Below are 21,671 nucleotides of genomic sequence, written 5' to 3'. Positions count from 1 at the left end.
CAGATGCTTAACTCACTAAGTCACCCAGGCATGTCCCTAGATAGATTTATTTTAAAGAATTGGCTCACATGATTGTGGGGGCTGGCAAGTTCAAAATCTATAAGATAGGTCAGTATGCTGGAAACTCAGGCAGGAATTAATGCTGCAGTCTTTTTTTTTTTTTTTTTAAGTTTGTTTGTTTACTTATTTATTATTTTGAAAGAGGCAGAGACAGCATGAGCAGGGGAGGGGCAGACAGAGGGAGATTGAAAATCCCAAGCAGGCTGCACACTACCAGTTGCAGAGCCTGATCCAGGGCTCAAATGCACAAACTGCAAGATCATGACCTGAGCCGAAACCAAGAGTCAGACACTTAACAGACTGAGCCACCCAGGCACCCCAATGCTGCAGTCTTGAGACAGAATTCCTTCTTTGAGAAATCTGTTTTGCTTTTATGGTCTTCAACTGATTGAATGAAGCCCACCTTCATTAAGAGTAGTTTCTGTCATTTAAAGTCAACTAATTACAGATGTTAACCACATCTATCAAATACCTTCACAGCAATACCTAAATTAGTATTTGATTAAATAACTGGGCACTGTAACCTAGCCAAGTTGACACATAAAAACTAACTATCACACATGGTATTTAAAAGAAACTCTCTTAGGGCACTTGGGTGGCTCAGTTGGTCAAGCATCTGACTCTTGATTTCACCTCAGGTTCATGATCTCATGGTTTGTGGGATCGAGCCCCACAATGAGCTCTGCGCTGATACAGATGGGATTCCCTCTCCTCTCTCTGCCCCTCCCTTCCTCGCACATGCTCTCTCTCAAAATAAATAAATATTTGAAAAGTATATTAAAAAGAATGTTTAAAAAATAAACTCTCTCAATCTCCCAGTACCAAATTAAAAAACCACTTAGATCTGCTTTATCCATCCTCCATCCTTCCTGTTACCAATGAGATGCTCCTCCTTTCTCTAAAGCCAAGCTCTAGACCTTTGCTCTGGAACTCTCTTTCTTGCCTTCACTTAGTCAGCAAATAATTATTGAGCACCAATTGTTTTAGGCACTATTTTAGGTCTTTGGTTACATCAGCATACAAAGCAATAGCATTGACAAAACTCCTAATTTATGATTTATAGAACGTAAATTCTAGTGGGAGATACAAGTAATAATAAACAAAATGAGCCCCCTTACCCATTTCACCAATGGGTGAAGGGGACCAAAAGGTAAAAATAAAAATAAATAGAACTTAGGCACAATATAATTGTAAGCCACAGGACTGGTCAATACATAGGGTATGATTTAAAACTCTCAATTTCCATAGAAATATTATTGATCTTAATCTTCACCCTCTCCAGTAGGATCACATTTAGAGAATTTATATCACTAGTCTTGGGAATGAAAATAATACTTTAAATCTGAAGGAAGAGAATTACAGGCAAAAGCCCTACAATTTTTTCTATCCTAACCTAGTTTCTGTTTAGATGATAAAACAAGCCTATTCCAAAAGTCCACACTATGTACTGTTTATGTGTGATAACAGTCCAAAATAGTCTTCCAGGAAAAAAAAAAAAAAAAAACCAGTAATGTAAACCACTGCAGGAGACAATGACAATATAAACAATTTTGTATAATCATGGTAATATATGACCAAATTTTATAAAATCTTGATCCAGAATTAAGAACAAAGAACAAAATGAGTAAACCACATAGTATGTGAGAAATGATAATGCCATGGAAAAACAGAGAATAAAGAGAATCAGGAATGTCTAGGGAGAGGATGGGTTGCAATGTATATATGTATGTATGTATGTATGTATGTATGTATGTATGTATGTATTTTGTATTGTTTTCAGTTGAATTTAGTCATCACTTACATGTACCACCCAGTGCTCATCACAAGTGTCCTCCTTAATACCCATTACCTATTTAACCCATCCTGACCCACCTCCCTCCATCAACCCTCAGTTTATTCTCCATGGTAAAGAGTCTTTTATGGTTGGTTTCCCTCTCCTTTTTCCCCCCTTCCCATAAGTTCATCTGTTTTGTTTCTTAAATTCTAACATGAGTGAAATCATATGGTATTTGTCTTTCTCTGACGGACTTATTTCACTTAGAATGATACGCTCTAGCTCCATCCACATCGTTGCAAGTGGCAAGATTTCATTCCTTTTGATGGCTGAGTAATATATATATATATATATATATATATATATATATATATATATATATATTCTTCTTTATCAATGGACATTTGGGCTCTTTCCATAGTTTGGCTATTGTGGATACTACTGCTATAAACACTGGGGTGTATAGACCCCTTCAAATCTGTTTTTTTTTGTATCTTGGGGTAAATATCTAGTAATGCAATTGCTGGATCATAGGGTAGTTCTATTTTTAACTTTTTGAGGAGGCTCCATACTGTTTTCCAGAGTGGCTGTACTGCGTTGCAGTTTTAAATAATGTTATCAGAGGGGCACTTGGGTGGCTCAGTCGGTTAAGCAGCCGACTTCAGCTCAGGTCATGATCTCTTGGTTTGTGATTTTGAGCCCCATGTTGGGCTTTGTGCTGACAGCTCAGAGCCTGGAGTCTGCTTTGGGTTCTGTCTCTCTCTCTCTCTCTGCCTCTCCCCAACTTGTGTTCTCTCCCTCTCAAAAATAAAGATTTTAAAAAATTAAATGATGTTATCAGAGTAAGTCTTAATAAAAAAGGCTTATTCTAAGCAAAGACATGAAGGAAAGGAGGGTAGCTCTTCTCCCTGTCTTTTGCTTGATTAATTCTAACTCATCCTTCAGATCTCAGCTTCTAAATCACTGCTCTGGGAGGCTCTCTTTCATCCCCCACACAAGTTCCTACCACTGTATGTTCCCATTACAACACATATTTCTTCTTTGTAACATGATTACTCATTCTATATTGAACTTCACCATACCTGTGTTAAGTCCCAAGAGAACAAAGATTGCCTCTTTTATTCACCTCTGTATCTACAGGGCTTAACAGTGCTGGAAAATGCAGTCACTCAGATATTTGTGAAGTACTGAATATATGAATGCAAGTGGGGCACACTCAGAAAAGGAAAAAGAGTCCAGAATTGGCATGATGTATCTCAGTACCACAAATAAATTGATCCTTTTATAACCAAGGGTGAGAAAATCAAAAACAGAAAAGGGGGTTGGAGATGAGGCAGAGAGATCACCTGAAACCTGATCACCCAAGAAAGCCTCAGTTATGAAGCTAAAGAGGCTGAAGGTCATGGAAGGCATTAAGTGGATGAGGACCATTGTTAAATTTATATTTTGCAAGAATCACTCTTGATTAATGTGGAAAACAGATTGGTGGGTATCTTCTAATAGCCATTCTCTTCTTTGTTAGTAACAGAGCTCCCATTTTTTAACTGGGTAAAAAAATGATGAGTAAGAATAAAGTGACATCTCCCAGCTTTCCTTGTGACAAGGTCTGACCACATGACAAATTTCTGATGTGCAACTTTTAGGATGTGTCCTTAAAGGGAGGGGGGCATGCCTCTTCACCCACCCCCTCCTCCATTCTGACCCTTGGAACGTTTATGTGATAAGTAAAACTCCATCTTGGGTCACAAAGTTGAGAGTCATACCACTGATACAATAAACAGAAAGCTGATGAGTATCGGTTCTCAGTTGACTGTGATGCCACACCAGTTTTGGACTAGATTTTTACTTGAAAGAATAAAAGTTTGTAAGTCACCGTCATTTTCAGTCTGTTACGTATACCTTAGCTAAATGCTAATCAAAGCAGTCCAGGCTCAAGAAAGAAGCTGCTAGGTGATTGCTGCTGTAATCTTTAGAAGAGCTGATGAAAGTTTGACTAAGGTAGTGACAAAGGAGATGGAGAGAAAAGAAAGGGTTCAAGAAATATTTAAGCAGAACTACAATACTTAGAAAGTGAGTGAAAACTAGAATGACTGATTCACTCCAGATGGAGGCTTTCAGGTGTTGACTGATCTGTGAATATGAAGGGTAGAAGATACCAACCAGTGAGATTTTAAATGAAAAACACCTCCAAATCATTGGCAAAAGATCAAAAGTTCAATGAAGATTCATTTCTGTCTCTTCTCATATAAAGCCTTTCTCTTGATATGTAAATAGTAAATTGAGCTGGGAGGAACTTGAAAGATGTTCATTCAATATTTGCCAGGCACATATTATGTGCCATATTATGTGATAAGGATACAATGGTGAGCAATACAGACATGGGACTGTGACCTCATGAGGTATATAATTAATTACCAACTGTTAGAAGTGTTACATGCAAAAAACAAGAGCAATTATGGGAGCTGGAGTCTAGGAAGAGTTATCTGAAGAAACAGCATGTGAACTAAGTACTCAAGAATGAATAAAAGCTAACTACGTAAAGTAAGGGGGAAAGCACTGCAAGCCAGGAGATAGCAGGTGCAAAGGCCCTGAGATTGAATAGCACATGACAGATTAGAACTGAGAAGGCAACGTGGTTAGAGCACAGAGAGGGAACAAGTGAGGTGTGGTTCAATTCAACAAATAGTGCTGAGAGTCCAATGTTTGACAGCCAATAAAATAAAGCTGAGATGGGCAAGGGCTGGATCATACAAGGCCTCACAGGTCACATGTAGAATGTGTTTTATCCTAAGAAGAATGGGAAGCTATTGCAAGGTTTTAAGTATCAGTTTGTGTTTTCTGACCTATGAATGGAGAACAGATTGGAGGGATGCAAAAGTGGACATGAGGTAGTAGCAATTGCAGTAACCTTGGTGGAAGATTGTGAAGACAGGGAGAAGCAGACAGAATCAAGGGCTATTTAGAAATGTAGAATGCAAACTGATGGGATTTGGCAACTGAATAAGGGGATGAGTGAGGTTCCTATCTTCTGCAACTGGAGAAGTACTAGGTATAAGATGAAAATTGATGAGGAAAATATGTTGAGGTGGGGATGTTTTTAAGACACCTAAGTGGGGATGTCAATCAAGTAACTCAGAAGAGAGATCTGGGAGTCATCAGTAATTTAAGTTCGGAGTAGGGAGGAAACGATTCTAGAAAAATGTCTGAGAAAGAACAGGCCCTAGAGAAATCTTTAGATGTAAAGGCCAGAGACAGGTGAGCCTCAAAGGAGGCTATGAAGCTGCAGTGAAAGTAGCAGAACCATGACTGGAATCACAGACACCAACAAAAGACTGCTAATGATGAGGAACTAGTCAATACTACCAGATGCTATTGAGAAGTGAAGTAAACTGAGGACTGGGAAATCATCACTGAATTCAGAGATATGAAAGTCACTTGGTGAGCCAGGGTAACCTCATTAAGAAGGGTTTCAATATAAAGGTTGTAGAAATCAAAACAGAGTGGGTGGATGAATGGGAATGGAGAGTGCCGAAGTACCCAACTGTTTTTGAGAAGTTAAGCTATAGAGTGGGGGAAAAAATAGGATGGTAACTGGAGAAATAAGGTAGGGTGGTTTGCCTGTTGTTACAGGAAGTCTTTAGCATGTTTAAACAATGGTGAGAATATAGTAAAATAGGAAAACCGATGTCGGAGATTCCCAAAGAAGGAAGGACTAGGATTTAGGGCAGGAATAGGCATTGGCCTGAAGAGGCATGCTTGCTCTGTTTACACAGGAGGGAAAGAGAATGATGCAGATGTAGGTGGGTGACCAAGTTTTGTTGAGATTTTGTGGGAGCTCCCAACTGATAGCTTCTACTTTTACCTATGAATTAAAAAAATGTTGCCTGTAGAAAACTTGAGAGAATGGTGAGGGTAATAAGAGGTTTAAGAATATTGGTTTGAAACAGTCATTGCAGGGAGAGACTAGAAAAAATCTGGTGGGATTATAGGGGCTGAGACCCCAGTTGACGCTGGTAATCATGAATTCATTGTGATGTAAATCTGCTATGTGGTGATTTCCTTGGGCTTTTAGCTGTCCAAATGCAGGCAGACAAATGTCTTATTTTATCAGATTCCAACAAAGAGATGACAAAGAAATTTAGTCTGTTCCAAGAGAGTGACTGGAATTTAAGCTGGACAGGAACAGAAAGACATAAGGTGTTAGTGGAGAGAAGGTAGAATCAATGGCTTGAATGCTCCAGTGAAATCAAAGAATAATAGTAGAGAAATAGATCAATAAAGTGGAAGGAATACAGTGAGTGAATAAGATGCTGGTAATTGTGTTTTAAAGATGGAGCAGTTTGGAGTAATGACAACGGCCAGGACATAACTAAGGGAGTGGGTGGCTAAGATAGAGTGAAAATTATTGGAGACTGGGTGAAGGAACTTGACTGGGTCAAGAAGCCAAAATATTGAATGGACTGTCCATGTAATATTAAAGTATCAAGGGATTGATAGGAAGACCAAGGGCTAGCTATTTAGAGGAAAATAGGAGAGTGGTGGTTACTAAGGACAGTAATGAGAAACTGTAGTACAGCTGAATAGGTTCCAAGGAATCAGACTTTGCAAACAAGTTCTAAAGCTACAATGGCAAGAACATGAACGCTGTCTCCAGTATGTACATATAAGGGATAAAGCTTTAACACTTATTCTTGTGTTGTGCTTGAAACATCACATTGTTTTCGTTATGCCAATGGCTATCACTTTATGGCAAGACCGGAAGGAGACGTGACTAGAGCAGATGGATAACAGGGATAACAGGAGTAGGATTCTTCTTCCAAGTAATGAACATATTTATAAACAGAGAGGAAAGAAGAGGTTAAAAAGTTAGAGATTAAATGATGGATTAGATTGAGATACCTGTTTTTCCCCATGCCTAGGGACAGGTTGGGTACAGATGAACAAGCAAAGATAAGCCTCTGCAAGTTCAAAGCCTTTAGAGCCAGACAGATTTTGTTCCTGGTCCTTCTCCAGCAAGCAGAAGTTATGTGGCATGGAAACCCAGACAATTCACAATGGAAATTTACTGGCGCAAGGATACACACGAACATCCATGCGGAAGAGTCCTCTCAGCAGCAGCAAAATATTCTAGGTCCCCATTCCCCCCATCTTGGAATTGTTACATTTACAAGTGGTTTCACCTGCACTTGTACTTTTCGAGGACAGAACTCTATTGAGTAGACATGAAGCCACTCAGTAGGGAAGTTCCTGGTCAGCAACTTCCACATTCCTAACAAAACCTTCTGTTCAAAGTATAGCAGCTAAAGAGGCAAAAAGCTGTTTGGAGCCACTTTTCTCAAGAAGTAATTATGTATAAGATGGGGTTCTGGTACATTCTGGATTCTTGATTCTTCATCCATTAAATGGGAATAATACCTCTTATTTGTAGTTTTGCTATAAAGATTAAGACATATCAGTATCAGAACCCATGTGAATTGGGTGGTTTAATGGATATTTTGAGGCAGCCTGGTGTAGTAAAAAGAACATGGATTTTAAAGTCAGATCTAGGGGCACTTGTGTGGATCAGTCGGTTAAGCATCTGACTCTTGATCTTGGCTCAGGTCATGATCTCATGGTTTGAGAGTTTGAGTCCCACATCAGGCTCTGCACTGACAGCACAGAGCCTGCTTGGGATTCTCTCCCTGTCTCTCTGCCCCTTCCCAACTTGTGCTCTCAAATATAAACAAACATTAAAAAAAAAAAAAGTTTAGGTTTATATTTTAAAATAGGGTCTGCTATTAAAGAATTTCAACTTCCTGATCCACACAGGGGAGAAAAATGTCTCTTTTGTGCATGGTTATAAAGAGTTTAATTATTGTGGGAGCCAATGTCTAAGAGCTTCCATTTCCTCTGTAAAAAATAGAACATGGTCACCTGATGGGGGGTAGTTGAGGGTGAAGTGGGGGATGAGAGCAGTGAAGGTGTAAAATAATTGCCATAGTAATTACAGGAGATGAAGGGCACCTGGGTGGCTTAGTCGGTTAAGCCTCCAACTTCAGCTCAGATCATGATTTCATGGCTTGTGAGTTCAAGCCCCACATGGGGCCCTGTGCTGACCCTCAGAGCCTGAAGCTTGCTTTGGATTCTGTGTCCCTCTCTCACTCTGCTCCGTGTCTCTCTCTCTCTCAAGAATAAATAAACATTAAAAAATTTCTTTAAAAAAAAAAAAAAAGAGATGAAACACACCACGAACTGAGAAAGGATTGATTGCCTGTTGGTAGTGAGGGCTTGGTTGAGGTTGGAGACCTTGAATATTTAGTGGCATGCATTACACAGCCGTGTTTTTCTCTGGCAGTCTGAATAGAGGACCAGAAAAGATAAAACAGCTGGAATGATACAACAAGGACACAGAGGAGGCAAGAAAATGTGGTGACAGAGTGATAGGCCATTCAGGCTGGTGAATACAGAAGTAAATTCCACAAGGAAGGCAATAATGAGGGAAAAATGGAGAGGCTCAACATAGAAATAACAGAACAGAGACAGTGGAAACAATATGGGATAGAGGATAGAAGAGCTGGAATTAGATTATAGACATGCAGGTAACATTCAAGAGGTCCCGAAGATTTGCATTATCCCTTTTGCCCCCTATAACTACCATCATCTACTTCTCCCTTGGGTTCCTCTCCCTCAGATCTGGCTGTATTGCAGAATATGGTCCCTCAAGTTTCCCCTTTCTGACCGCTCCTGAAGACAAGCACACAGACCTTCTCTATTTAAATGCTGTACTGCTTATCCTGGGGAAGAGGGAAAATAGTAAAAAAGTAACAACTTGGGGAAATGGTTGAAGTTCCACAACACCCCAAAATTCATATAGGTTTCATCTCTGTTCTGGGACTACTGACTTCCCAAGAGGCAGTCCCTAGAAGCCCTGTGATTTCTTGATCTGTTGTCCTTAGAGATCTCTTTTCCCTAAATTTAGCAGAATTTCTTCTTGAAAGATAGAGTCCATGAAAAAATAGTTATGAATGAATGCATACCTGGCTCACAAATGAGCCATTTAAGTCAGACAGACTTAAGTGAAGGACAGCTAGAAAGAGCTCTCATTTTCTCTGTCATTTGGGCAGGAACCAGCTTCCTGTTGCTATTACCAACATTAAAATTGTACCCACAGACCTTGCTTTAACCAGGCGCCGGGGAATCTTCTACACATAGAAGGCAATTTCTCCACTGCCAAGGCTGAGGCCAGCAGATATGCAATAACTGACAGAATAAAGGATGTTGCCAACAAAGTGGGCAAAGCTTCCAGCCCAGAACATAAACCAAACAGAGTAAAAGCGGGTTTATTGGCTCCAGGAAAAGGAGCAATAGTACCCAGCTCTCAGGCAATCCCTCACTCTACATACAGGCTGCATTCAGCCCAAGGTCCACTGGCTCCTTCAATTTGAGGGTCCATCCAGTGCCTCCCTTCCTGGGGTTGAGGAGGGCTAGCTGCCTGATGGTGAGGTTCCGGGCTGTTCAGCAGCAACACCTGACCCAGCTGAGGCAGCCTCGTAGTCTGCGATGCGGCGCTGTACCAGAGCAGGCATGAGCTGCACGTAAGCGGCCATGAGGCGGTGGTTGGAATGGATCAGCTTTCCAGCACAGCTGTGCAAACAGGCCTCCTGGAAGGAAGACAGGGTGAAGCAGAGGCCAAAGGTGTCCTGTCGGGTCCGCCTCCTTCCTTCCCATCCCTAACCTAAGGGTGAGGGTCGTAGAAAGGCCAGGGCCAGAGGCAGGGGGAGTGGCGGTTGGGAAGGATCTACGGCGCACCTCCCTACTGAGTTTCCCGCCTAACCTCCTCAGCATCCAGAGCTCGGTGGTGCAAGCTGGGCACGCAGCGCTGGAAGCAGAGTTCCGTCATCCGATTGTAGACCAACAGGAAGTCCCGCAACTAAGAGAAAAGGGGACAAAGAACTCAGCGGTAAGGGGGCAACTCAAGGCCGCATCGCCCGAGATTTCCCAGGACCCTGTGCCACAGCCCTACATTTCCAGCCCTCAGATCTCCAACCAAACGGACAAGGATGCTGGCTGAACTTATGGCCCTGCAGCGACTTAGCGCGCACTCACGTTCCTCAGCTGCTGCTGCTGCTGCTGCTGCTGCTGCTGCGGCTCCTGCGGCTCCATCGCACCACCCGCGCACCCTACGTCACTTCCCCACAGCCTCTTGGTAACGCCCCGGAAGTGATCTCTCCTCCCTCCCCAGGGAATGAGGGGTTGGCTCAAGGATCGCCCTGCCCCGGGCTTTAACGTCATCTCCGCCCTTATAATCTGCGACGTGGCCGGCTTCTTCTGCCCGGGACGGGACGTCACTTCCGCCGAATCCCTGACCTGCTGCTAGGATCGCGACGGGAACTGGAGCCCGAGGTCCCCGCGCGGCCCGGGCCTGGCGCCCTGAGGGGAAGAGCGGCCCGGCCCGAGGTGAGGAGGACAGACTTGGGCGAGGGGAAGTTGAACGCACGAACCTGCCCTGAGGGAAAGATGCCACTGAGCTCTGGGGAAGGATGAGGACACACCTGATGCCCAGGTGTGAGGGGTGGGGGGGGCGGGGACTCACACACCTGGGGGACATAACTGACTTTGGAAGGGATCACCTATGTCTTGGGAAAAAGAGGCTTTACTCAGAGGCCGGGAATATACACCAACTGATTCAACTAAGGCCTGGGGGGGGGGGGGGGGACGAGGAAGAGGAGGTGCATGAGATGGAGGAGAGGGAGACCCCTGAAGAAAAGGGGAAGAAACACTACAGGAGTGTGAAAGGCCAAGCAGCAATGGAGAACATACCTGAATGGGAGGAGTAGGCTCCTGAGCCTTGGAAAGGGGTTAATCGGATGGGGGGAAACAGCTGCATGGGGATAAGCTTCAAGACAGCACAGACTTTATCTCTCTTGGTCACTGCTGTGACCTCAAATAATGCATGAGACATAGTAGGCACTCATTAAATGTCTGTCAAATGACTGAATGCATGAATGATCACCGGGGCCCTGGTGGGATTGAGGGTTCACAAGAAGACACCTGGGGCCCGGGTGTGCATGTGTAAAAATAATGCACCTTGGAGAGGAGAAATACATATCTGCAAGAAGAAAGGAGTCGTGGCCAAACCCCAGAATACTCAAGTCCTAGGACAGCCTCCAAAACTTCTGAAATGGTGGGGAAACCTTTCTTTCTGGAGTACTGGCCAGTTTCCAGAATTGTCTGTGTTGGGCTTTGCAGGGCGCTGGGGTGGAGACTTTGACTCCAATCCCTTCCCTAGCCATGACGGACGGGATCCTAGGGAAGGCAGCCACAATGGAGATCCCCATCCACGGGAACGGTGAAGCGGGGCAGCTTCCTGAGGATGATGGGCTGGAGCAGGTGCTTCTGTTTAATTCTTCTCCATATTGTTTCAATTTAGGAATCCCAAATCATAAGCCCTGGCCTTTCACCCCATTCCAGTAGCCTTACCCTAACTTATCTAACTCCCTCCAATCTTTTTACAAATCTTCGTTCTGATTCTATGCAGACTTCCCTTGTGTGCTCTCTCTGTGATGCTTCAAGCTTGTTCTCACCCCCCAAATGCTTCAGCTGCCCCTATGTTCCTGAAGCCCCCCTCTTCTCTGGCCTATAGGACCTCCAGCAGGTGATGGTGTCAGGACCCAACCTCAATGAAACCAGCATTGTGTCTGGTGGCTATGGGGGCTCTGGTGATGGACTCATCCCCACAGGTATGAATGATCAGAACAGGACAGGAAGCTTGAGTGGAGAGAGGGAGAGGAATGGTTCTGGGGAGTATAGTATATAAGCTTTCAAAGAAAGCTTGAATTATGACTGGAGATCTTGGGAACTTCTGCTACTATGAACCTTATGGACTGTCCTCAGCCCAGGGTTGTCCAGTTGCTCCCACTTGCCATTTAGCCCCTGAGATGTGTCCATTTGTTCTTTCTCTGCTGCCACCACCCAAATCATGTTAAGAACTCTGTTTCACAGAAGTTCTCCCTGCTCTAGAGCTTGAGCCTGATTTGGAACTCTGAAGCTTCTTAGAGTTTTACTTTAGACTCTAAAGCTTAGAGGAGCAAACAGCCCTGAATCTCACACTGACTAAGATTCCACATGGGAATGTTAGGTTTCTTGCTATCAGGATCCACCATCCTTGACCTGCCACCCCATATTCAGTGTATTTTTTTCTGTTTCCTCTGTCCCCGTACACCAGCAACTCCCTCCCCCACTCCAGCCCCCATCACCACCTCAAAAGGAGGCCAGATGTATATTGGGATATGGGTCTTAGGGCACAAGGTATGAGTTCTTCCTAGTGAGTAGGAGAATCTCATTGTCCCTAGTTTCTGCTACTTCAGGGAAGCAATTTTCATATGCTGGGTGGGAGGTACGGGTGGAGCCACAGAGACATCTGATTATGTCTGAGAGAGGCTGGTGTCAGAGAACTTGGTCCTTTAGGGTCTGGCCGCCATCCGTCTCACAGTACCACTCCTGCTGGCCCCGGAGATGAGGTGGCTCGGGGCATCGCCGGAGAGAAGTTTGACATTGTCAAGAAATGGGGCATCAATACATATAAGGTGGGATTTAAGTACCTTTCCCTTCCCCCAGACTCCCCCTGGGTAACTTTTCCCCATCTTCTGAATTCCACTATCCCATCTACGGCTGAGACTAGGAGCCTGGGGATGCTAGGGTAGATACCTGTTTGGAGGGGCGGTGGGGGGGCAGGGTGCTAGGGCTCTGACTTATTCTCCCACTTCCCAATCAGTGCACAAAGCAGCTGTTGTCAGAAAGATTCGGCCGAGGCTCCCGGACTGTGGACCTGGAGCTAGAGCTGCAGATTGAGTTGCTGCGTGAGACGAAGCGCAAGTATGAGAGTGTCCTGCAGCTGGGCCGGGCACTGACAGCCCACCTCTACAGCCTGCTGCAGACCCAGCATGCACTAGGTGACGCCTTTGCTGACCTCAGCCAGAAGTCCCCAGAGCTTCAGGTGCCTTGGTCAGGCCAAAGAGGGTGGGGAGACTGGGCCCGGGCCCTCCCAGGCAGTCAGCCCTCAGCCTCCCTCCCTCCCTCCCTCCTGCAGCCCAGAGGGAGAACCCCTCCAGGGTGGGCCCAGCCCTACCCCCAGCAGCACTCACCTGTGGAGGCAGCCTAAGGGTTTGTACAGAGGTTCAGAAGTTGGAGGGGTGGGGGAGATGGCACACTAGATGCCTCACAAGTAACCCTTCTCTGCATCAGTGCTCGGCCTAATCAGAGCCCCTCCCTTGCCTGCTGCACTAGCTTTCCCTATTCCAGTCCTGTGAACTTATCTGAGAACCCCACTCCCACATTCCTACCCTAGGCATTTCTGGGTGGTCCCACTAACTTTCTGGCTAAGAGAGCCTTGCTGGAGGCAGTCCTTGGTTGTTCCAGTTTCAATGGCTGTTTCCTTCCTGGGGAGGAGGGGAATGAGGGCCCTACAGCTTGATTCAGGTAGGAACTGTTACTCAAGGCCTGTCCTCCCCTTCTGCCTTCAGGAGGAATTTGGCTACAATGCAGAGACACAGAAGCTGCTGTGCAAGAATGGAGAGACACTGCTAGGGGCTGTGAACTTCTTTGTCTCTAGCATCAATACATTGGTCACCAAGACCATGGAAGACACACTCATGACTGTCAAACAGTATGAGGCTGCCAGGTGTGGGCACCAGCAGGGCCCAGGGTTTTGGGAGTTGATGGCATGGGTGGAAGTTTGAGCTTTGGGGTCGTAAGAATTGAGGAAGGAAAGGAAAGTATGTGTGGACACAGGGGTGGAGACCAGCCTGTATTACCCTTCCCCAGGCTGGAATATGATGCCTACCGAACAGACTTAGAGGAGCTGAGCCTAGGCCCCCGGGATGCAGGGACGCGTGGTCGACTCGAGAGTGCCCAGGCCACTTTCCAGGCCCATCGGGACAAATATGAGAAGCTGCGGGGAGATGTGGCCATCAAGCTCAAGTTCCTGGAAGAAAACAAGGTGCCAACCCCACCCCTTTGACCCCAGTCCACTTTCCCATCTATAACACTGACCTTCTACCCCTAAGACCCTCCCCATCACTGGATGGGGAAATGCAGCCTGGCTAAGAAGTGGGATCTTTCCTCCAGCCCCTTCAACTCCTGGACCTTTCCAGTCACCTACCCTCCAATCCCTGGCCCTTTTCTATTGGAGGATTTGGTTGCTGATCCCAGGAACATAACTGGGAAAAATCACCTCACCCTGGGCTGGGGTACCAGAATGCCAGACCCGGCAAATCAAGTCAGGTTTCTCCCATCAGATTGCCCTTATCCTTTGACTCCGTTAGTGGAGGTCAACCCCCACCCTGAAAGCACTATCAGAGCAGAATCCATGTACCCCTGGTCTGGGCTCAGGCTCAAGAAGGGCATCTGAGTCCAGTCTCAGCTGACCCTGCTGGACCCCCAGATCAAGGTGATGCACAAGCAGCTGCTGCTCTTCCACAATGCCGTGTCAGCCTACTTTGCTGGGAACCAGAAACAACTGGAGCAGACCCTGCAGCAGTTCAACATCAAGCTGCGGCCTCCAGGAGCTGAGAAGCCCTCCTGGCTAGAGGAGCAGTGAGCTGCTCCTAGCCAAACCTGGCTATCAAGAAGGACATTGGGAGAGGCAGTCCCAGGGTGGGAGAGATTGGACATGGGACATCCCTTGCCACCTGCCCTCTGGCTTGGGTTCCCTTTCCCTTGCTGGGGCCTCATACCAGTTTTGCCCACACTGCTGTGGTAGGGAGGGGGCCTGCAGGCCCGGCAGCTGCTGCCCTGTCCTTTATCTTCCTGGCCACTGGGCTTCATTCCCAGATCTTTTCCTTCCACTCCACAGCCAAAGGCTATGACAAAACCACTCCCTGGCCAATGGCATTACTCCTCAGGCCTATCCCCAGCTCCTGGGGTGTGCCCCCTGACCAATGGCAGAGTCTCAAAAGGCCCTGTCAGCCAATGGCAGCTCTTCTTGGGCTCCCCTGAGCCAATGATGTTGCCTCCAGTACCCTTTGTCCCTCCTCTATGCGTCCCCAATGCAGAGAAGGGGACTGGGACCAAAGGGGTGGGGATAATGGGGAGCCCCATTTCGGGCCCTGCATCTGAATGGGCTTCCCCTCACCAACCCACCCAGTTTAATTGTGCTTAGAGCCCTGGAAGATTGGGACCTAGCACTAGGAATAAACCTTTCATAAAAGCAGGCCCAGTGAGGTCAATTTGTGGAGGGGACTCTAGGAGGGTGGGCTGGGTGGAGAAATACTCAGTCTAATCATACACCAAAATCCTATCAAGTCAGAAGAGCAGAGGCCAGATAGCTGAAGTCACAGGTTTCAGGAACAGTCTGAGATCCTACTCTTCCCCCAGCCCCAGCTGGAGCTGACGCTTTATTTGCTCTTTAGGCCAGCACCGAGATAGCTATGGTCTTAAGAGCATGGGGCCTAGAGGGGGTTGGGCCCGCTGACCTTCATCATCCATTCATTCATACAGCAAATATTTACTGAGTGCTTTTATTTGCCAGGCACTGCACTAGACCCTGGGGAAACATCAGTGAATAAAACTCAGTCCCTGCCCACAGCGCTCATGGCCTAGTGGGGGATAGAGACAAGTAGCCAGGCAACTACAATACAGTAATGAGTACTAGGATACAGAAGTTCAGGGAACTATGGGAGTGCAGAGGAGGGGTGTCTAGCCCAGTCTGCAACGGAGATGGGATGTCAACTTGAAAACTAAGAACTGAACAGCAAGTAGGCACAGCCAGGCAAGCAATAGGGAGAAGAGCAACCTAGTCAGAGAGGCCAGCGTATGTGTTAGCCCTGATAGGACCAGGGTGCAATTCACTTTGGAATGAAAAGTGGAAGGGGAGTGGCTAGAAGAGGGCTAGGGAAGTGAGGCAGCAAGGAGTCACACTGGGCCTGTTCAGGCTCATTAAAGACTTTTGTCTTTAGAGGAGAAAGGTAGCTGTGATGCTTTTTCAAGCGCAAGTTTGGGATGGGAGAAATCTAAGGTTGTGGAAAGTAGTCCTCATGAGGCTTGAAACAGTGTTATACAGACCCTGGCTCCCTTACATTGGATAGTCTAGTGACCCTGGCCCAAAACCCCAAAGCAAGCATGAATGCTGAGACTCATTCACAAACATTGGAGCACCTGTGCTGGGTGCCAGACCTCATCAGGTGGATGAGAGGTTGAGGGTGCACCCAGGTGTTGAGCCCTTATCAACTTTGTGTGGGACAAGAAAGTACCCCCAACAGCACTTTGATTCAGTCAGGGCCTTGGTACCATCACTTCTGTGCTTCTTGGTCAAGGAGAGCTCCAGAATTTTTCAACATTCTCCCCTACCTCTCTCAAGAGCTGGAAGAAGGGGACAACCCAGTCAGCAGATTGTCATAGCACTGAGATCCACGCAGCCTGATTTTGCTCTTTGTCACTGACTCTGCAGCTTCCAGGCAGCCTTTCTGGGTTTTGGTCAGCCTGCAGTCATCTGACTGGAGCTTGATTATTAGGTTGGGTGGTCCACATACAACCCCCCACTTTATGGGCCACTGGGGACTTCCAACATGAAATGTACTGAATCTCCAGGTGATTGGGGGCAAGATCTAAAGCAGAGCTCAAACCATACCTACACCACTTTCTAAGTGAGTTAGCTGATCAGGGTTAACGTCTGGGGAGCCAAGGGCCCTCAGTTTCTTCCGCTGTAAAACACATCTAATAAAAGAAGATACCTATTAAGATTATGAGTATTAAGGAGATAATATATGTAAAGTGATTCGTTATGTGTCTGGCACATAATAAGCACTCAGTCCCTGTTAACTGTTATTATAGTTTTTATTATTTACCACCGGGGCTGCTTTTCCACAATGTGATGATTCTGAATTGCTCTGGTTTTTTGGAGTGTGGAAGGGAGTCGCTGGATGGTCTGAACCATAATCTCCTCGCGAGGGGTCTCCTCACCTACAGCCAAATCAAGTCCCCCACCTTTCACCACCCCGTCCGCCCCTTCTCCTAGCGCTTTGGGTGCTGTGCTTCCACCTGGAGGCCCTTCCGTCGCCCAGAGATCCATGCCGAGGTACGGACTATCCCGTATCCCCCTGCCGCAGCAGAGAGCACACTAGCATATTCCCAAGGAGCCCCCGAAGAAAGCTGGGAAGTGCACCTCCTGGAGGGCCCGGACCGGCTCCCAGAGTCCGAAATCTCTGCTGCCCAGCTGCGTTTCCTTGACGGAGCCTCAGCCCAGTTCCTGAGACCTGCCCCGGAGCGGTCGGGAGCCAGAGGCAGCTGGCAGAGATCGTGGATCCGGGATCCGGCTCACGCGTTCCCCAACCCGCCGGCTGAGGCAGCTCCCGTAGGAGCCTCGAGGGGGTTGGGGGAGCCCGGCGGGTGGGGTAAAAGGGGGCGGGGCCTCCGCGGCGGCGGGCGGGCCGTGGGTGGGTCTTCAGCACCCGAGCCGCCCCCTCCCCCGGCGGGTCCGCAGCCCCGCCCCGGCCCCTCCCTCCGGCCTGTGCGGCGGGTCCGGCGGCGGCGCCGGCGCGGGGACAGGCGGAGGCGCGGGACGTGGGGCGGCGCCGCGGGCAGGGCCGGGCGGACGGGCGCTGGCAGCGGGGGCAGCGCCGCGGGCCGCTCCGAGTGGCCGCAGTCTGGGCCTTGGCCCTCCCATCCTGCTCCGCCGCGGTGAGTGCGACGGGCGGCCCCCAGGGGTGCGTTTGTGTCCCTGTTTGCTCGGGTCCGCGTCCAGGTCCGAGCCGCGGTGTGTCTGTCCGAGTGTCTGTGGGTGGGGGCACAGATGCTTTTCAAAAGCTGTGCCTGTCTCTGTCCACGTGAGGCGTGTCCGTGTCTGTGAGAGCAGTGGGGGGATTCTTCGGGCTGTGGCTGCTCACGTGAGGTCCATGTTTGAGGGGGGAGGCGCGGGTGGATGGGTGATGGTTCCTTGGAGGAGCGCGGGGTTTGGTAGCTTGTGTATGTTGGCGGAGGGTGTCGAACGCTGCGGCCGAGGGTGGTGGTGGTTTGGCGGGTGGGGTTGCTGAATGGAACTCTGGAATCTTGTGGCCCAGCTTGTCTGAAGGGTTCCTTTCTCCCTGGGTGCAGACACTTCCACCCCTAGCTTCCCCCACCATCCTCCTCAGCCACCCAGAAGCCCACCAGCTAGGGTGGAGGACACTCTTTCCTCCTCTAGAGCTGCTCCCTTGACAGGAAGCCTGATCCGGAGGCTGCCTGTTGTAGGAAAAGACCCCTCTGGTTCCCCTTCAGCCTGGGCCCTGCCTGGAGGACCCCAGGCCCCTCCCTGGTTCCAGCCTCCTCCCTTCTGGACTTGGCTTCAGATCCTGGGCTGCAAACCTGCAGGGACAGATGGTTGCAGGTTGGAGGGGCAGGCTGCACCCCAGAGAGGTCGGTCTGATTGAAGGCAGGTCCTGGGCTTGTTCCTGGTGTGGGGGTCTCTGATGTGGACAGCATACGCCCAGGACTAGCCCCAGTAGGAAGATGAAATCTGGAAGGTTGGAGTCGGTGCAGAGGTCTTTTTCACAGGTCTCTCCCCCTGTTTGTGTGTCCAGCTCACCAGTGCCCATTCATCCCCTAAGTAGGGCTCTGGTTTGCTGCAGAATTGGAATCAGAGCTGCAGGCCTGACAGGTGCCCTGCCTCTCTTGGCTTACATGCCACCAGTGACAGAGCACTTACTACCTTATGCTGTGGGGAGGCTTTTGTATGTTAAGTAGAGGTCTTTTTCCTTGGAACTTTGTTCACTTGTCTTGTTATTGCCTGTGCTTTTGAGTCTCTGGTGAGAGGGAACTGCAGTGATTTAAACATGGCTCTCCTGTCACCAACATATACTGAGCACCCTCTGTGCCAGGTGCTGCCTCAGCCACTTAGGGGACAATGGCATTCTTGCTGAGAGAAGAGCTTGAGCAAAGGCCCATGGTTGTGATAGTACAGCCTGTGTTCAGAAAAACAGAGCAAAACCATATGGCTAGAGAGAGGGTGTCCAGAGGGAGTGTCATGGGTGCCCTAAACTTAGCAAATGTTTATTCTGGAAGGGTGGTGGAAGCAGCTGCACACCTAGCCTTACCGTGGAAAGCAATCAAATCCTCAAGGTGGTACAAGATGGGATTTAATCATGGCACATATTACAGTCTGTAGGGACCTTCGGCTGGAAAGAGAACCCAGGGGATTGCAGATTTGGAGAACAAAAAGACCCTCCCCATCCCAATTGACAAGTAAGGGGCTGGAGTAGAAACTTGCCCAGTGTCTTACCTTGCCTTAGTGAGATTAGTGTCAGAGTCAGGATTGGCTCCTAAATCTCCTGACCTTTTAACTTTGACACATTTTAGAAGCAGAATATAGGATATAGTCATAGCTGGTATCTGAAAGGTGAAAGAACAGGAAGAATTGAGAAGATTCCCAGGGTTCTGGCTGGTGTGGCCAGGTGGATGATGGTACCTTTTGTTGAGATAAGAAACGCCAGCAGGAAGAGTAGGTTAGGGGGAAAATCAGTTTTAGACTAATCTCTATGCATCATCCACGTAGAGATTTTTAAGATATAGCTGGGTATATGGGTCTGGTGTGCAAGTAAGTTTTCTGCACAGGAGATAAGGCTTTGAGAGTCAAGTGGATGGTTACTGAAGCTATGGGAGTTAATGAGATTTCCCAGGCAGAGTATGAAACTAAGAGAAGAGGTCCTGGATCAAAGACCTTAGGAACTAAACATTTAAGGAATGGGCAGTGAAGGCACAGCTAGAGAGGCAGGTGGAGAGCCCTCCTTGAGTGGGTTGTGAAAACATCTAGGACAACCTCTGCCCTTTCAAGTCTTGCTCTCTCAGTCTTGCTCTCTTGCCCCAACTGGTCCATGTTTCTTAATTTTTCATGCTTCTGTTCCTTTACTCACTGTTTTCCCAATGTACCTGTCAGACTCCTTCAAGAGTCAGCTCATATATCTCTTCCCCTGGAAGCCTTCTTTATTCTCCCCCACCACCTTCAGAGTTAGATACTTCCTCCTCTTTTTGTCCATAATAGTTAGAGTATATCAGTATCATGACACGTACCACATTATAGTACTGTATTTCCATGTCTCTTTCCCACGCTAGTCTGAGAATTGGTGAAGGACTGGGAGTGGAGCTGTTTCAGCTCTGTGTCTCCAGTTCCAAGTTCAAGAGCCTGGTCCAGAGTATGCCCAGGGAAGTTTGATTGTTTGATAGGTTAATCAGCTGATTAAATGGTTCATCCACCTGCTCATTCTGGCAGTGATGGGGGAGATGGCACTGTGAATTGCATCACTTTCCTTCCCTGCCAATCTTATTGAAAGGATTCCTTTGCTTTCAGGACTCTATCCTTCTAAGGCTTCATCTGTCCCAGAGAAACCCCAAAACTGTAACCTGTAGTCATTTGTCACTTTTCTGAGGTCTCCAATGATCAAATACCCTTGGGGGCTAGTGGACAGGAACGAGTCATTTTAGGAAGCAAGTGAGCCTAGATGACCTCTTGCATTGTTTTTTAACAATGCCGTGGTCACCTACCTCCAGTCACAGCTGTGTGAAGCATGTATACTGAGACTCTCGTAAGTCTGTAGGAGGAAGTCATGGGGGAAATTGGATGCTGTTTGAGAATTTGGAGAAACTGAAAAGCCTTGAGACACATCCTTTGCAGATGCCAAGGATCTGGTGGAGTCAGCACTGGCTTTCTTCATCTGCTCAAAATCAACTTCCTCCTCACCCTCTGGATCTGGCCCTGGAAACCATACTCCCTAAAGTTAGTGAGAGCTTCTTTTTGGCTTTAGATCCTGGGGATTCTCTGCAGTGTTTCACAATGAAGATTGTTCCCTTATCCATGAAGCTTCTTCTTCCTTGGTCTTCATGATATCTCTCTTTCCTGTTTCTCCTGCCTCTCTGACCATAACCTTTTCAATTCCTTTGCAAGCTTTGTTTCCTGGACCTATGCCTTGAATGATGAAGTTCCTCAGAGCACAGTCACAGTCTCTCCTCTCTCTCCTTATGCTCTGTCTGGGTGATGTCAGCCAATACCATGGCTTCGGGCACCATGTCTACACCAGTAACTCCCAAATCCCTATCTCCAGGCCGCTCTCTTTCCTAGGCTCCAGCCTAACTTTCCCACTGCCAGCTGGATCTCTCCACTCAAAATGCCCAATAGGCTTCTCAGATCTGTCTTATTAAAACCCTGAACTTATCCTCTCATCCAGCTGCTCCTCTCCTAGAGTTTCCAAGCCAGAAAACAAGGAATTATCTCCAGTTCTTTCTTCTCCATCTACTCTTCACATCACACCAACCAGTCATCAATTTCTGTTGATTCCTCCCTGTGAAATCTACTTCTCACCACCTCCCCTTTGCTTCTTCCCTAGTCAAGGCCACCATCACCTCTCCTGTGGAATATCATGCAGTCTCACCTTTCCCCTGGTAACTTCTCTAAACAGTTTTTCACACAGCAGTCAAAAAAGCTACTCTTTTGACTCTATTACTTTCTACTTAAACCCTCTTTGCCCACCTAAACCCCCCACCCCCCCACCCTACCCAAGGTTTCCTTTGCTCTTTGGATGAGGACTTAATCCCCAAGCAGGGAAGAGTAAAGTCTAAACTCTTTTTTTAAATTTTTTTTTTCAACGTTTTTTTTTAATTTTATTTTTGGGACAGAGAGAGACAGAGCATGAACGGGGGAGGGGCAGAGAGAGAGGGAGACACAGAATCGGAAACAGGCTCCAGGCTCCGAGCCGTCAGCCCAGAGCCTGACGCGGGGCTCGAACTCACGGACCGCGAGATCGTGACCTGGCTGAAGTCGGACGCCTAACCGACTGCGCCACCCAGGCGTCCCAAGTCTAAACTCTTTAATAAGGCCAATAAAGCATTGTATGAT

General features: G+C 47.5%; 2 protein-coding genes across 4 annotated transcripts in view; one reads left to right on the top strand and one right to left on the bottom strand.

The window, feature by feature from the left end:
* Positions 1 to 9,137: 9,137 nt before the first annotated feature.
* Positions 9,138 to 10,025, bottom strand: TIMM10B (translocase of inner mitochondrial membrane 10B). Its single transcript, XM_058688075.1, has 3 exons — positions 9,920 to 10,025; positions 9,648 to 9,743; positions 9,138 to 9,474 (listed from the first exon to the last, which is right to left on the bottom strand). The coding sequence occupies exons 1-3, from the start codon at positions 9,974 to 9,976 to the stop codon at positions 9,298 to 9,300; spliced, it is 330 nt and encodes a 109-aa protein (XP_058544058.1). The 5' UTR covers positions 9,977 to 10,025; the 3' UTR covers positions 9,138 to 9,297.
* A 108-nt stretch (positions 10,026 to 10,133) lies between these two features.
* The window catches only part of ARFIP2 (ADP ribosylation factor interacting protein 2), a 15,696-nt gene continuing 4,158 nt past the window's right edge, over positions 10,134 to 21,671 (top strand). Inside the window, exons 1-8 of one of the 3 annotated variants that reach the window (XM_058688070.1) lie at positions 10,134 to 10,270; positions 11,063 to 11,203; positions 11,457 to 11,553; positions 12,281 to 12,399; positions 12,588 to 12,809; positions 13,336 to 13,493; positions 13,637 to 13,811; positions 14,256 to 15,023. In XM_058688070.1, the coding sequence (XP_058544053.1) occupies positions 11,105 to 11,203; positions 11,457 to 11,553; positions 12,281 to 12,399; positions 12,588 to 12,809; positions 13,336 to 13,493; positions 13,637 to 13,811; positions 14,256 to 14,411 (1,026 nt within the window). In that variant the 5' untranslated portion in view covers positions 10,134 to 10,270; positions 11,063 to 11,104 and the 3' untranslated portion in view covers positions 14,412 to 15,023. Of the gene's footprint in view, positions 10,377 to 11,062; positions 11,204 to 11,456; positions 11,554 to 12,280; positions 12,400 to 12,587; positions 12,810 to 13,335; positions 13,494 to 13,636; positions 13,812 to 14,255; positions 15,024 to 21,671 lie in introns of those variants that run through there. The other 2 variants (XM_058688071.1, XM_058688073.1) reach the window with 2 other exon arrangements.

This window comes from Neofelis nebulosa, chromosome 10 (assembly GCF_028018385.1).
Source record: "Neofelis nebulosa isolate mNeoNeb1 chromosome 10, mNeoNeb1.pri, whole genome shotgun sequence".
In the NCBI taxonomy this organism is placed as follows: Eukaryota; Metazoa; Chordata; class Mammalia; order Carnivora; family Felidae; genus Neofelis; species Neofelis nebulosa.
The sequence above is the reverse complement of the archived record's forward strand: the minus strand, read 5'-3'. Positions and strand labels throughout refer to the sequence as shown.

Coding starts and splice junctions, on each gene's coding strand:
- TIMM10B (XM_058688075.1), bottom strand. CDS start 9,976: ATGGAGCCGCAGGAGCCGCAGCAGCAGCAGCAGCAGCAGCAGCAGCAG. Junction 9,744..9,919: donor AGCAGCAGCAGCTGAGGAAC/GTGAGTGCGCGC, acceptor CTTTTCTCTTAG/TTGCGGGACTTCCTGTTGGT. Junction 9,475..9,647: donor GAGCTCTGGATGCTGAGGAG/GTTAGGCGGGAA, acceptor TCTTCCTTCCAG/GAGGCCTGTTTGCACAGCTG.